General features: G+C 41.8%; 1 protein-coding gene across 1 annotated transcript; it reads left to right on the top strand.

Moving 5' to 3' along the window:
• Nucleotides 1–11,234: 11,234 nt before the first annotated feature.
• On the top strand, nucleotides 11,235–12,453 carry LOC118832129 (uncharacterized protein CLBA1-like). The gene is given in 2 exon segments (XM_036739563.1): nucleotides 11,235–11,471; nucleotides 11,474–12,453. Coding segments are annotated over 2 exon segments (1,002 nt in total). The 5' UTR covers nucleotides 11,235–11,398; the 3' UTR covers nucleotides 12,403–12,453.
• Nucleotides 12,454–15,137: the final 2,684 nt, after the last annotated feature.

Here is a 15,137-nt window from a genome sequence, read left to right as displayed (position 1 = left end):
CTCTACCTTACCCTCTCATCACTCATCCAACTCCTTTCAAAAATAAAGAAAACAAATAAAAGTTGGAAAATTTCTATGAAAATGCATGTGAAAATATATTCCATCAGAGAGGCCATGTGATATAATGCATAGAATGCTGTGTTCGAATCCTGCGTTCACATGTACTATGTGATCACGTGCAACTCCCAACTTCCCAAAGACTCAGTTTTCTCACTGTAAAATGGGATTAACAACACCTGTAAAGTACATTTCATAAGGCTTTTTTGAAGTTCAAATGTGGCAATGCGTCGATAATTGGCCATTTTTTCACAGTAGTCTTAGAAATCACATGATCATGGCTCCTACTATCCTATCCCAGATTCTGTCCTCAGTCTTTGGGCACCTTTCTCTCCATCTTCCCTTTCCCCAAACCATATAAAGAGAAAAGGCATTACAGAATTTTAAGATTTCAATTCTTTCTGTTGGCCAGCTGTAGATTGTCTATGGTTTTCTGGGTAAGCCATCATATTATCTGCAAAATAAGGATCATTTTTATCTCCTTTATGTCAATGTTTATGCTTTAACTCAATTCTATTGTTTTATTGCTATCATTAGCCTTTCCAGCATCATGTAAAATAATACTGGGGAGAATTCTTTTTTTGAAATAATTTATTTTTAGTTTTCAAAATTCATTTCCACAAGATTTTGAGTTACAAATTTTCTTCCTATCTCTCCCCTCCCCTCACCCCAAGATGGCATGTATTTTGATTGCCCCTTCCACCAGTCTGTCCTCCCTTCTATCAACCTTCACCATCTCATTCCCCCTACTTTCTCGTAGGGCAATATAGATTTCTCTACACCTTTGCCTGTATATCTTATTTCCCAGTTTCATGTAAAAATGATTTTTAACATTTGTTTTTAAAACTTTGAGTTCTAAATTCTCTCCTGTCTTCCCTCCTCACCCACACTCATTGAGAAGGCAAGCAATTCAATATAGGTTATACATGTGTCATTATGCAAAACACTTTCATAGTAGTCATGTTGTGAAAGACTAACAATTTTTCCCTCCCTCCTATCCTGTCCCCATTTGTTCTGTTCTCTCCTTTGACCCTGCCCCTTTTCAAAAGGCTTTGCTTCTGACTACTCTTCCCCCAATCTGCCTTCCCTTCTATCATTTCCCCCTTTCTCTTATCCCTTTCCCCCCTAATCTCCTGTAAGGTAAGATACAATTAAGTGTGTATGTTATTCCTTCCTTAAGCCAAATCCAATGAGAGTAAGGTCCACTCATTCCCTCTTACCTCTGCCCTCTTCCCCTCCATTGTAATAGCTTTTTATTGCCTGTTTTATGTGAAATAATTTACTACTAGGGAAAATTCTAACCAACTGTTTCAACCTATCCCATCTCCAAGATCAGTCTAAAACATACTAACTTCTAAGCTCTTTTGCTTTTCTATCCGATTTTACCTTACTTTACCTGTAAATTCCTTCTGGTAGACCAAGGGTCTTTTGTCAGGCCTCCTACACAGTGCTCAGTGCTCAGCACCTTGAATATCCTGTGTGCACAATAATATCAGTTAATGCTAATAGTGATTAATGTCACCCTCTCTTAATTTGTATTTTGATACCTGGTTGAATTATAAAAATTATATCTATATCTACATGTCAGACAGTAAGGCTGGGACAAACTCTACACAGGATTGCAAAAGAGAGGCCAGACACATTAACATGATGCAAAGACAGTCTACTCTGTAAAGACTCAGTTCTGGCACAATGCAACACATGGGAATCCTTTGTCCTTCTTTGTGACCCTCCACTATGAATCTTGGTCCTTGAAAGACCCCATGGCAGCTCCACAGTAAATTTTACTGACCTTGCCAAATAGGTGACCCAGATAAATGAAGGGAGAGGACAAATGGTGAAGCTTCCTCATACTACAGGTATAAATGCCTTTCTTTTGACTTTTCTGCAAAGGAAAGTGCTTTTGGAGTTAAAGGACCAGAATTCAAATTCCACCTCTGGTTCTTACCACTTGTATGACCTTGTGCAAATCATTTAAACTTTCGGGGCCTCAATTTCCTCATTTACAAAACCAAAGGGTTGGGGCAGCTAGGTGGCACAGTGAGTAGAGTACCAGCCCTGGAGTCAAAAGGAGCAGGACCTGAGTTCAAATCCAGCCTCGGACACTTGACACATGTCCCAGCTGTGTGACCTTGGGCAAGTCACTTCACTGCCAAAAAATTAATAAAACAAAACCAAAGGATTGGATTATGTTCCTATGACTCAAATGAATATTTTTAAGGCTTGTTTTACAGAGGGAGAAGAGCAAGAGAAAAGAAGGTCATAAAATTCATTTCTAAGATATATTACAATAATTTTAAGTAAGGTACCTGCCAATCATAAGAGGCCAGGCATATAGGCAGGAGCAGATAAAAAAACCTTATGATAAAGAAAATTAAGAGTGATATTCTAGAAGGATGTTAATGTAAGTCAGAAAATTCCAGGCTCTCCAAATTTCCTCCACAAACAGAAAATCGACACAAAATGAACATAGAGCAGCAAAAAAAACTAGTTCTCCTGATACATCTTAAGAAAACTCAGAGAAGACTCCATGGGCTGAGGTCTGGCCTGAGTGAAGTGTAGACACCTCCTGACCACTCCTCTGAATTAACAAACGGTAGTCTCCTAGGGAAGTAGACTAGGTCTCATGAAATTTCACCAAAGGAACTTGTACTTCAGGAACTTTTACTTCATGAACTTTCATCTACGGAGCAGCAGATGGCTGGTTGGGGGAAGATTGAAGGATTCCCTTACAATTTCTGGAGGTTGGGCCTGGCAGAGCTGAGGAGATGATCCCATGCTGTGGCTGTGGCCGTGGGCAGGAGGTTGAGGTAGGGACAGCAGGTGTGTACCTGGTGGGTATGGTGCTGCCGGAAGCAAGAACATTTTTTGGATAGCATGGATGGAGCCCTAACTGTGGCGTAAGGGAAGAGGAGAAGAGTCCCCGAGGTTGAGTCCTGGGACAGAATTGAGAAGAAAAACAGTAAATAGGATTAGAAACCTAGGGCAACAACTAGGGATTAAAACTTGATTAGAATAATAATAATCAGCTGCTAAAAATAAAATAAAACCAAATAAAAATGAGTAAAAGGGAAAAGACCCCGACTGCAGATAGCTACTTTGGTGTTAAAGAAGATCTTGGTTCATCTTCAGAGGAAGCTAGTGAGCTTAAAAAAGCCAATTTTACACCAAAGAGTAACACCAAGTGGTCACAAGCCCGAAGAGAACTATTGGAAGAACTTAAAACGAAATTGAAAAATAAAATAAAACAATCCTAGAAAAATATGAAAACAGGTAACCAATTGGAAAAAGAGATACATTTTTTTCATGTAGAAACTTTAAATATACATCATTTGGATTCATGATGTCAGATGCAAGTACAAATTATGTTTAACAATATGCTTTTTAGGTTATACATGTGAAGTCAAGCATAATATTTTCATAATAGTCATATTGAGAAAGGAAACATAGACCAAAAGCAAACAAACAAAAAAATCTCAAGAAAAATAATGTAAAAAAATGTGCTTCAGTCTGTATTCAGACACCATCCATTCTTCCTCTGGGAATGAAAGGCATTTTTCATCACAAGTCCTTCATTGTATTGCTGAGATTAGCCAAGTCATTCACAGCTGATCATCTTACTACAATATTGCTGTTACTTTGTACATAGTATATTTCACTTTGCACCAACTCATGCAAGTCTCTCCAAGCTTTTCTGAGAGCATCCTGCTCATCATTTCCTATAGCACAAAAGCATTCCATCACAGTCGCATACCACAACTTGTTCAGCCATTCCCCATTTGATGGGCATGCCATTGATATCCGATTGATTGCTACACAAAAGAGCTGCTATGAATATTTTTGTACATATAGGTCCTTTTCCTTTTTGATGTTTTTCATTTCTTTTGGGATACAGTCCTAGTAGTGGGATTGCTAGGTCAAATGTTATGCATAGTTTTATAGCCCTTGGGCATAGTTCCCAATTGTGCTGCAGACTAGGTTGAATCAGTTCAGAACACTACCTCAATCTCAGCGATTCTTCCTCCCTTAAGTCACAGTTAGGGCTCTATCCATGCTGTATGGAAAATCTTCTTGCTTCCTACAGCACCACAACCAGCAGTTACACAGGTGCTGCCTCTTTTCCCCTACCCACAGCCACAGCCACAGCCACAGCCACAGCCACAGCCACAGCCTGGGATCATCTGCTCAGCTCTGCCAAGCCTGACCTCCAAAAACAGCAGGAGATTCTCTTTGAGCCAGTTCTGATGAGAGTAATGTTCACCTCACATCCCTCTTACCTCTCACCTCTTCCCTGAGCAGTAAAAGATTTTTCTTGCCTCTTTTATGTGATATAACTTACCCCATTCTACCTCTCCGTTTCCCTTTCTCCCAGTACATTCCTCTCTCATCCCTTAATTTTACTTCTTAAAGATATCATCCCTTTGCAACCAACTCACACCTGCGACCTCTGTCAATATATATTCTTTCTCTCTGCCCTAATGAGAAAATTACAAGTATCATCTTCCCATGTAGGAAGGTAAACAGTTTAACCTTATTACGTTCTTTATGATTTCCCTTTCCTGTTTCCCTTTTTATGTTTCTCTTGAGTCTTGTATCTGAAAATCACATTTTCTTTTCAGCTCTGGTCTTTTCATCAAGAATGATTGAGGGGGTGGAGCCAAGATGGCAGCTGGAAAGCAGGGACTAGCATGACCTCCCTGCCGAGTCCCTCCAAAAACCTGTAAAAAATGGCTCTGAACCAATTCTAGAACTGCAGAACCCACAAAACAGCAGAGTGAAGCAGGGTTCCATCCCAGGACAGCCTGGATGGTCTCTGGGTGAGGTCTATCCCACACGGAGCTGGGAGCTGGGAGCTGGGAGCAGACCAGAGCCCAGTGTGAGTCGCCCCTGGACCAACCAGACCAGGAGCTGGGCGGAGCAGGCCCTAGCGCCCTGAATCAGTGAGCTGCAGCAATTACCAGACTTCTCAACCCACAAACACCAAAGACAGCGGAGAAGGTTAGGGGGAAAAGCTGCGGGAGTGGAAGGAGTTTCCAGTTTGGCTACCAGCCCCGGGGGCAGCAGAAGTGGGGCAGCTACAGCTGTTGTTGCTTCCAGCCCCAGGCCCACCTGGTGGGAGGAATTAAGTGGCGGATCAGAGCAGGAGTGCACAGCCTGCTGAAGACCTAAGTTCAGTCCGGGTTGGGGGTTCTTGGGGAGGGAGGAGTGCTGGTGTGGCAGAGCTGGCACATCCCCCCCAAAGGTGGAATATAGAACTTGTTAGTGTACAAGCAGTGATACCCTGCTGAAAAACTCAAGGGTCAAGTTTGTTGGATGGGAATATGGCCAGGCAGCGAAAACGCACCCAGATTCAGTCTCAGATTTTGGATTCTTTCTTTGGTGACAAAGAAGACCAAAACATACAGCCTAAAGAAGTCAACAAAGTCAAAGAGCCTACAACAGAAACCTCCAAGAAAACATGAACTGGTCCCAGGCCATGGAAGAGCTCAAAAAGGATTTGGAAAAGCAAGTTAGAGAAGTAGAGGAAAAATTGGGAAGAGAAATGAGAAGGATGTGAGAAAACCATGAAAAACAAGTCTATGACTTGCTAAAGGAAACCCAAAAAATACTGAAAAATACAATGAAGAAAACAACACCTTAAAAAATAGACTAACTCAAATGGCAAAAGACCTCCCAAAAGCCAATGAGTAGAAGAGTGCCTTGAAAGGCAGAATTAGCCAAATGGAAAAGGAGATCCAAAAGACCACTGAAGAAATACTACTTTAAAATTAGATTGGAGCAAGTGGAAGCTGGTGACTTTATGAGAAATCAAGATATTATAAAACAGAACCAAAGGAATGAAAAAATGGAAGACAATGTGAAATATATCATTGGAAAAACCACTGACCTGAAAAATAGATCCAGGAGAGATAATTTAAAAATTATTGGACTACCTGAAAGCCATGATCAAAAAAAGAGCCTAGATATCATCTTTCAAGAAATGATCAAGGAGAACTGCCCTGATATTCTAGAGCCACAGGGCAAAATAGAAATTGAAAGAATCCATGGATCACCTCCTGAAATAGATCGCAAAAAGAAATCTCCTAGGAATATTGTCGCCAAATTCCAGAGCTCCCAGATCAAGAAGAAAATACTACAAGCAACCAGAAAGAAACAATTTGAGTATTGTAGAAACATAATCAGAATAATCCAAAATCTGGCAGCTTCTACATTAAGAGATCGAAGGGCTTGGAATATGATATTCCGGAGGTCAATGGAGCTAGGATTAAAACCAAGAATCACCTACCCAGCAAAATTAAGAATCATGCTCCAAGGCAAAATATGGATTTTTAATAAAATAGAGGACTTTCAAGATTTCTCAGTGCAAAGATCAGAACTGAATAGAAAATTTGACTTTCAAACACAAGAATCAAGAGAAGTATGAAAAGGTAATGAAGAAAAAGAACAAGAAAAAGAAATTGCAAGGGACTTACTAAAGTTGAACTGTTTTGTTTACATTCCTACATGAAAAGATGACATGTATGATTCATGAGACCTCAGTATTGGGGTAGCTGAAGGGAATATGCATACATGTGTATATGTTTATGTGTATATGTATATAAGTGAATGTGTATGTATGTATATATCTATGTGTGTGTGTGTATATATATATATATATATATATAGAGAGAGAGAGAGAGAGAGAGAGAGAGATAGAGAGAGAGAGAGTGGACACAGGGTGAGTGGAAGATGAAGGGAAGATATCTAAAAGAAATAAAATCAAATTAAGGGATGAGAGAGGAACATATTGAGAGAGGGAGATAGGGAGAGATAGAATGGTGTGGATTATCTCGCATAAAGGTCCCAAGAGGAAGCAGTTCTGTGGGAGGAGGGGAGAGGGCAGGTGAGGCAGGAATGAGTGAATCTTGCTCTCATCAGATTTGGCCTGAGGAGGGAATACCATACATACCCAATTGGGTAACTTACCCCACAGGAAAGAAGAGGGAAGAAGATAAAAAAAGGGGGGGATGATGCAGCAGAGGGCAGATGGGGGTGGAAGCAATCAAAAACAAACACTCTCAAAAGGGGACAGGGTCAAGGGAGAAAATTCAATAAAGCGGGATGGGTTTGGAAGGAGCAAAATATAGTTAGTCTTTCACAACATGAGTATTGTAGAAGGGTTATACATAATGATACACATGTGGCCTATGTTGAATTGCTTGACTTCTTGGGGAGGGTGGGTGGGAAGGGAGGAGGGGGGAGAATTTGGAACTCAAAGTTTTAAAAACAGATGTTCAAAAACAAAAAAAAAATTTTGCATGCAACTAGAAAATAAGATACACAGGCAATGGGGAGTAGAAATTTAGCTTGCCCTACAAAACAGGAAGGGAAAAGGGGATGGGAGGGGAGTGTGGTGACAGAAGGGGGTGCTGACTGGGGAACAGGGCAACCAGAATATACGCCATCTTGGAGTGGGGGGGAGGGCAGAAATGGGGAGAAAATTTGTAATTCAAACTCTTGTGAAAACCAATGCTGAAAACTAAATATGTTAAATAAATAACTTAAATTAAAGAAAAAATTTTTGCATGCAACTAGAAAATAAGATACACAGACAATGGGGGTAGAAATTTATCTTGCCCTACAAGAAAGAAAGGGAAAAGGGGATGGGAGGGGAGTGGGGTGACAGAAGGGAGGGCTGACTGGGGAACAGGGTAACCAGAATATATGCCATCTTGGAGTGGGGGGGAGGGTAGAAATGGGGAGAAAATTTGTAATTCAAACTCTTGTGAAAATCAGTGCTGAAATCTAAATATGTTAAATAAATAAATTTAAAAAAAAAGAATGATTGAAAGAGGAGGGCAGAGGTCTCTGGAAGCAGCTGCTGGCACTACTGTTTCAGTGGCTTCTATGCCTGCTCCTGGTTGGCTGGGTCTGGAGCTGTACTGGTATAGCCTATCTTGGACTGTGCCCCACTCTCACCTAGGTGCAACAGACCTTTTTTGCTGACCTTTTAAGTTGTCTTTGGCCTCTGTGAGCTGAGAGTTCTGGAAACTGCCACTGTTGCCAGCAATTCATTTACCCTGAGGCCTGCTCTTGATTTGCTGGGCCCAAGTCTGAGCTGGCATGGCCTGTGTTGGACTGTGCTCCTTTCTCACCCTGATGCAACAGACCTTTCCTGCCAACCTTCTATGATGAATTGGGCTGGAAAATTGTTTCATCCCTTCTTTTTGTGGGTCATACTGCTCTAGAAATTTTTACAGTAAATATTTAAAATTATTTTGAAGGGTTTGGGGGAGAGCTCATGTGAGTCCCTGACTTTACTCCGCCATCTTGGCTCTGCCTTGAGAAATACAAATTCTTAAGGAAGAAAAGAACTTATTAAAAAGTAGACTTGGGCAAGTGGAATCAAATGACATCAAATGACCAAGAAATGATGAAACCAGAAAAAATAGAAGAGAATCTGAAACATCTCAGTGAAAAACAACTGACATGGAGAACAGGTCAAGGAGAGGACTATATAATAATCTTGAACTACCTGAAAGTCATGATAAAACAAAAATCATGGTACAATATTACAAAAAAAAGTATTAAGGAAAATTGCCCTGAAGTGCTAGAACTAGAGTGTAAAGTAGAAATAGAAAAAATCTTCTGTTCACCACCTAAAAGATGTTACAGAAAGAAAACTTATAGGAATATCATAGCCAAGTTTCAAAATTCCCATGTTAAAAGGAAAATATTGCAAGCAACAAGAAAAAACAATTTAAATACTGCAGAAAAATAGTCAGGATATCACAACACCTAGCAGTTTCTATATTAAAAGATAATAGGTGTTGGAACATTATATTGCATAAAGTAAAGGAGCTGGGGTTGCATCCAAGAATAACTTGCACAGCAAAGTTGAGTATAATCCTGAATGATAAAAAAAGGAACATTGGCTGAATTGAAAGACTTTCAGGTATTTGTAACACAAAGTCCGAGAAGTCAATGCAAATTGGATATAAAACATCTAGAAGAAATATAAAGAAATCATTGAAATCTAATTATAAGGCACTGATAAAGGTCAAATTGTTTACTTACGATATATGAAAATACTAAAGTATTGTATTTATTTAAAAAGTATTTAAAGTTGTCATTTACTTAAAAAGTATTTTATTGAAGAAGAATACTTAAAATGGTAATCATTACTAAGATAGTTTGAAAGAATAGTTGGGGCTGAGTTGTGTATGATAGTGATTCAAAAAAACAAAATTGGGTAGGAAAAGGTAAAAAGGATTAATTATCTCATTAAATTGGGTCATGAAAGGAAGAACTAATGCAGAGAAAACAGGCAGGGGTGGAGGGCTGCTAATGTTGGGAACTTTAGTCTCACTGGGTTGAAGAGGAAACAAAGTGTACATCTGGAGAGGTTTAGAGGTCTTCTGAACTTCTAGAGAGGTGAGAAAACTGGGGGTAGGGTGGGAGAGGAACTTTTAGAAGGATGTGTAGATGAAGATTAAGAGGGTGGGGAAAGAGATAAGGGAGAGGCTTTTAAGGGGTTGGGTAAAATAAGGGACAAGAGGGTAAAGGGAGAAGATATGGTAACAGGGATAGGGTAAAAAGAGAGACCGAGTAGGAAAATAGTGAGTAAAAATAAGATGGAAAGGAAATTCACAAATAGTAATTATAACTTTGAATGTGAATGGGATTGAATTCACCCATAAAATGGAAATGGATAGGAGAAAGGATTAAAAATCAGAATCCTTACAGTATATTGTTTACAAGAAACACATTTAGGAATGAGAGATACACACTGAGCTAAAATGGATGGTTGGAGTAGAATTTATTATGCAACAGCTGATGTAAAAAAGGCAGAGGTAGCAATTATGGTCTCAGACAAAGGTATCTAAAATAGATTTAATTAAAAGACATAAGCAGGATAACTTCATTTTGGGAAAAGGTGCAACAGAAAATGAAGTAATATCAATACTGAATCCATATGCGCCAAGTACTATAGCATCTAAATTTTTAAAAAAGAAGTTAAATGAAATACAGGTGGAAAATAGATAGTAGTCTTATCATGGTGGGGGGCAGAGTCAAGATGGTGGCTGGAAGCAGGGACTTGCTTAAGCTTTCCCCCAATCCCTCCAAACACCTGTAAAAATGGCTCTGAACAATTCTAGAGCTGCCAGAACCCAGGAAATAGCAGAGGGAAGCAGGTTTCCATCCCAGGATGGCCTGGATGGTGGCAGGGAAGGGTCTATCACATTGTGCTAGGAGTGGAGCGCAGCTGAGTGTGGGCCATGCCAGGACAGACCAGACCGGGGGTCAGCCTGGAATAGGCCGTAGGGCCATGAATCATTGAGCTGTGGTAGTTACCAGACTTCTCAACCCACAAAAGCCAAAGACAACATTGCAGGTTAGTGGGGAAAACTGCTAGATCAGCTGGAAAGCAGTAAGGCCCCAGCCCTGGGGGTGGCAGAGGTGATAGGCGGTGATGAAAGCAGTGGCAGGAACCTCTTGTGGCTGCTTCCAGAGCTCCAGCATCAGCTGCTTCCTGAGTCTCTGACTCACACAGTGGGAGGCATCAAACAGCAGACCAGAGTGGGAGGGCAGGGCTTGCTTTGCCCTGCTTGGATCTGGGTCACAATGCTGGTTGGCGGTTCTTGGGGGAGGAGGAGGGCTGCTGTGGCCAAACTTGTGGTGACAGTGGAGTAGAAGTAGCTCTGAAAACAGCAGCACAAAACCCCTAAAGCTTGGGACAAAGCACTCTCTACTCTACAAGCAGTCATACCCTGACAAAAAGCTCAAAGGTCAAATAGTTGGCTGGGAATATGGCCAGGCAGCACAAAAGGACTCAGACTCAGACTCTAGAATCCTTTTTTTGGTGACAAAGAAGATCAAAACATATAGCCAGAAGAAGTCAACAAAGTCAAAGGAGCCTACATCAAAAGCCTCCTAGGGACAGCGCCTGTCACAGCCAGCCGGCCCGGCTGGGGATGTCCGCGGGGCGGCCGCGCTCCATCTCTGGGGCAGCGGGCGCGGGCCGGCCCACTAAGCATCCATTCCAGCCCCCACCCCGGCCCGGCCCGGCCCGGCTCTCCCCATGGCCAGGGTTGCTGGTGGACGCCGAGCGACGGCGCAGCCCGCGACGCTTGGTGCCCCGCCTGGAAGCGTGCCCCCGGGCAGGTCCCTGAATGGAAAGGCCGAGCGCCCCCGAGCTGGGCAACGACCGAGCCGCGGCGGCTGCGGCTCCTTCCTTGGAGGCAAAGGAAGAAGTGAATGGCCCCCGGGACGCTCCGCGCTCGCTTCTTCGGCCCCAGTCGGGTTTGGTGTTTCTGTTTGTTTGTTGTTTTAATTCCCCCGAAGAATCCCCTCGCTGAAGATGCAGGACCAGCGCCCCGGAGGCCAGGAGCTCTCCAGGGGGGCCTCCCTCGGCGACCTGGTGGAGGCGGTGGAAGGGCTTCGGTCCGCGAGCCCCCCGAAGGGAACGCGGGAGCTTATGGACCCGGGGGCAGGGGCTGCGATGAGGGGGCGGCCCCCCCTGGGCCGCAGCGTTTGGAGAGCAGAGCTCGGAGTGCGGCGGGATCGGCCCCCGCCTGGGACCCTGGCACCCCGGACGGCGGCGGCTGGCCTTTGGCAGAGCACAACAGCTCCTGGGGGGACTTCGAGGGCTTCAGCGAGGCTGCGGACAAGTCCGACACCTTCAGCAGCCTGGACGTTCTGGAGCGCTGGGCTGCCCCGGGGGCGCGGGAAAGGGATCCGGACTTAAATGATGCGCCCCCAACCTCCTGTGGCTGCCTGCAGCCTGACAGCTTACCCAGGGTGAGCGAAGCTGCTGCGGCTGCACACATTCAGGCCAATCTCAGCTATGAGAATATTTTTAAGCTTGTCTTTCAAGAAGTACCAGTACAACAAATGACTGAGGATATTTGCACCTTACACCATTTTCTAGAAAAACATAATGAAGAAAATACTAGTTGCAAACCTGTAAAGAAGCAATTTTGCTCTGAGTCCCGAAAACTGTGGAGGATTCTCCAAGATGAAGATGGCACATCAACTTCAAAATGCCTCTGGAGTAAATCTCATTGCCAAGACAATTTCTTACTTGTTCTTGGAATAGATGCTGCTCAAAAAGATCTTTCAGGAGGTAAGAATGATGTTCTGGAAGATTCTAACCTGAAAGAGACTGAAGAGTTAGCAGAAGTAAATGGCTTTAATCTTAATAATTGCAAGGCACTAATTCAAACCAAGCTCTCTGGATCCTCAGCTCCCCGACACAGCAGCCTGTTTATGTACAACTTGTTTTTGAAGAAGACTCCTTCCAGTGGAAATATGCAATACATAACAATTCCAAGAAAGAAAAACTTTTTACTGCCCGGAATCTAAAATGAAACTTTTTAATAGTGATGTTTGCTAAAGAAAATACTTTTTATCTTTGAGGAAATCTTACATTTTGCTACTGATTTGGTACTGGAAACTGGAATCATAGACATCTTTGAGGTGATAAACTAGAAATTCTCAGCTGTATTTTCCTATGGCTACCAGTTTGCAAATGAATTAGTCATGGGTAAAATCAAGACTTTTCTTTGACGAGCTTGCTCTCCGTTTTTAAATGTACTGTTTTCTGGCCACCCCCAATTTGCCCACTAGCAAATGAAGGCTTCTTCTACAACCTTTGCTTTAGTTTTCTAGTCAACAAATAAATGCCCAGGCAAGCCTTGAAAAGGAATGCACTGCCAATTTAAAGCTTAGGGATGCCACATATTTCTTTGACAAAGTGCCAGACCCCTGCTCTCAGGTAGCTATGGAGATGCAGGCTTTGGTAGCCTGCTTCTGGGGGCTCATTCCGTGGTTGCAGCATGACATTAAAGATCACAGATGGCTGAGGGAAAAAACCAGCTCTTCTTCCGATGGCTCCCCAACGTCTGACTCATTTGTTGACCTTTTGTTGATGACTAGTAGAACTGAACATTCTTAGAAGATTCCAGCTGTGACTAGATGTCCCAAAATGTGAATATTTTCAGCGTCAGCCTGTTCTGCATAGTTATTTTCTTTATTTTCAGGTGACATACTGTGGCTAAGCCAGGATAATGTCCCTGTGGAGATGTCTGCTTACATGCTATGATGCTTGTTTGGAATATGTTAAAATATTGTACATAGTAGGTTTAAAATACGTTCTAACTAAAAGATGAGGGAAAACCTAAAGGTTCTCTCCAACGTATCTTAATCATAACTTAAGCTGTTTTTCCCTAAAAATATTTGTTTTAAGGGTCTTTCTGAGACACCTCAATCTTCTGTTTAGACATAAACTCAGTGCTGCGTGTTGTGCACTAAACCTGGGATAACTTGACACTTTCCTATGTAACTGCTGACCTTGACAAAGCAGCACTCATGGGCAACAGTTTTATTCCATTTTACACTTTGTTTTATGGAACATCCAAATGAAAACTTTCTCCATGTCTCCACTAAATCACCCCTGTTAAAATGGCAAGAGCCAACCAAATTCACACTGACTTTTGAAACATTTTATCAAATAAAGTTTCCCTGAATAAAAAAAAAAAAAGCCTCCTAGGAAAACATGAACTGGTCTCAGGCCACAGAAGAGCTCAAAAAGGAATTGGAAAAGCAAGTAAGAGCAGTACAGGAAAAATTGGGAAGAGAAATGAGGGTGATGCAAGAAAACAATGAAAAACAAGTCAATGACTTGCTAAAGGGGACCCAAAAAACTATGAAAAAAAAGTACTGAAGAAACAACGCCTTAAAAATAGGAGTCACTCAAATGGCAAAAGAGCTCCAAAAAGCCAATAAGGAGAAGAATGCCTTGAAAGGCAGAATTAGCCAAGTGGAAAAGGACATCCAAAAGACCACTGAAGAAATACTGCCTTAAAAGTTAGATTGGAGCAAGTGGAAGCTAGTGACTTTAGGAGAAATCAAGATATTATAAAACAGAACCAAAGGAATGAAAAAATGGAAGACAATGTGAAATATCTCATTGGAAAAACCAGTGACCTGCGAAATAGATCCAGGAGAGATAATTTAAAAATTATTGGACTACCTGATCCAAAAAAGAGCCTAGACATCATCTTTCAACAAATTATCAAGGAAAACTGCCCTGGCATTCTAGAGCCAGAGGGTAAAATAGGAATTGAAAGAATCCACTGATCGCCTCTTGAAAAAAGATCCCAAAAGAAAACTCCGAGGAATATTGTTGCCAAATTCCAGAGCTCCAAGATCAAGGAGATAATACTTCAAGCAGCCAGAAAAAACAATTGAGTATTGTGGAAGCACAATCAGAATAACACAAGATGTAGCAGCTTCTACATTAAGGGATCAAAGGGCTGTGGCATATGATGTTCCAGAGGTCAAAGGAGCTAGTGTTAAAACCAAGAATCACCTACGCAGCAAAAACTGAGCATAATGCTTCAAAGCAAAATATGGATTTTCTATGAAATAGAGGACTTTCAAGCTTTTTCAGTGAAAAGACCAGAACTGAATAGGAAAATGGAGTTTCAAACACAAGAATCAAGAGAAACTTGGAAAGGTGAACAAGAAAGAGAAGCACAAGGGACTTACTAAAGTGAACAATTTTGTTCACATTCCTACATGGAAAGATGATATGCATAATTCATGGAACCTTTCTCAGTATTAGGGTATTTGAAGGGAATATACATACATACATATCTATCTATCTATCAATCTATATACATATATATAGACAGAGAGCATTGGGTAAGTTGAATATGAAGGGATGATACCTAAAAAAATAAAATAAAATTAAGGGATGAGAGAAGAATATATGAGAGAGGGAGAAAAGGAGAGATAGAATGGGATAAATTATGTCACATAAAAGTGGCAAGAAAAGCAATTCCGTTGGAAGGGAAGAGGGAGCAGATGAGGGGGAATGAGTGAATCTTGCTCTCATTGAATTTGACTTGCGGAGGGAATAACATACACACTCAATTGGGTATCTTACCCCACAGGAAAGTAGGGGGAAGGGGATAAAAAGGGGGGGACAACAGAAGGGAGGATAGATAGGCGGTGGAGGCAACGTAAAGCAAACACTTTTGAAAAGGGACAGGGTCACGGGAGAAAATTGAATAAAGGGGGACAGGATAGGATGG

Source organism: Trichosurus vulpecula, chromosome 1, assembly GCF_011100635.1.
Source record: "Trichosurus vulpecula isolate mTriVul1 chromosome 1, mTriVul1.pri, whole genome shotgun sequence".
NCBI lineage: Eukaryota > Metazoa > Chordata > Mammalia > Diprotodontia > Phalangeridae > Trichosurus > Trichosurus vulpecula.
This window is presented reverse-complemented; position numbering and strand designations above follow the sequence as displayed.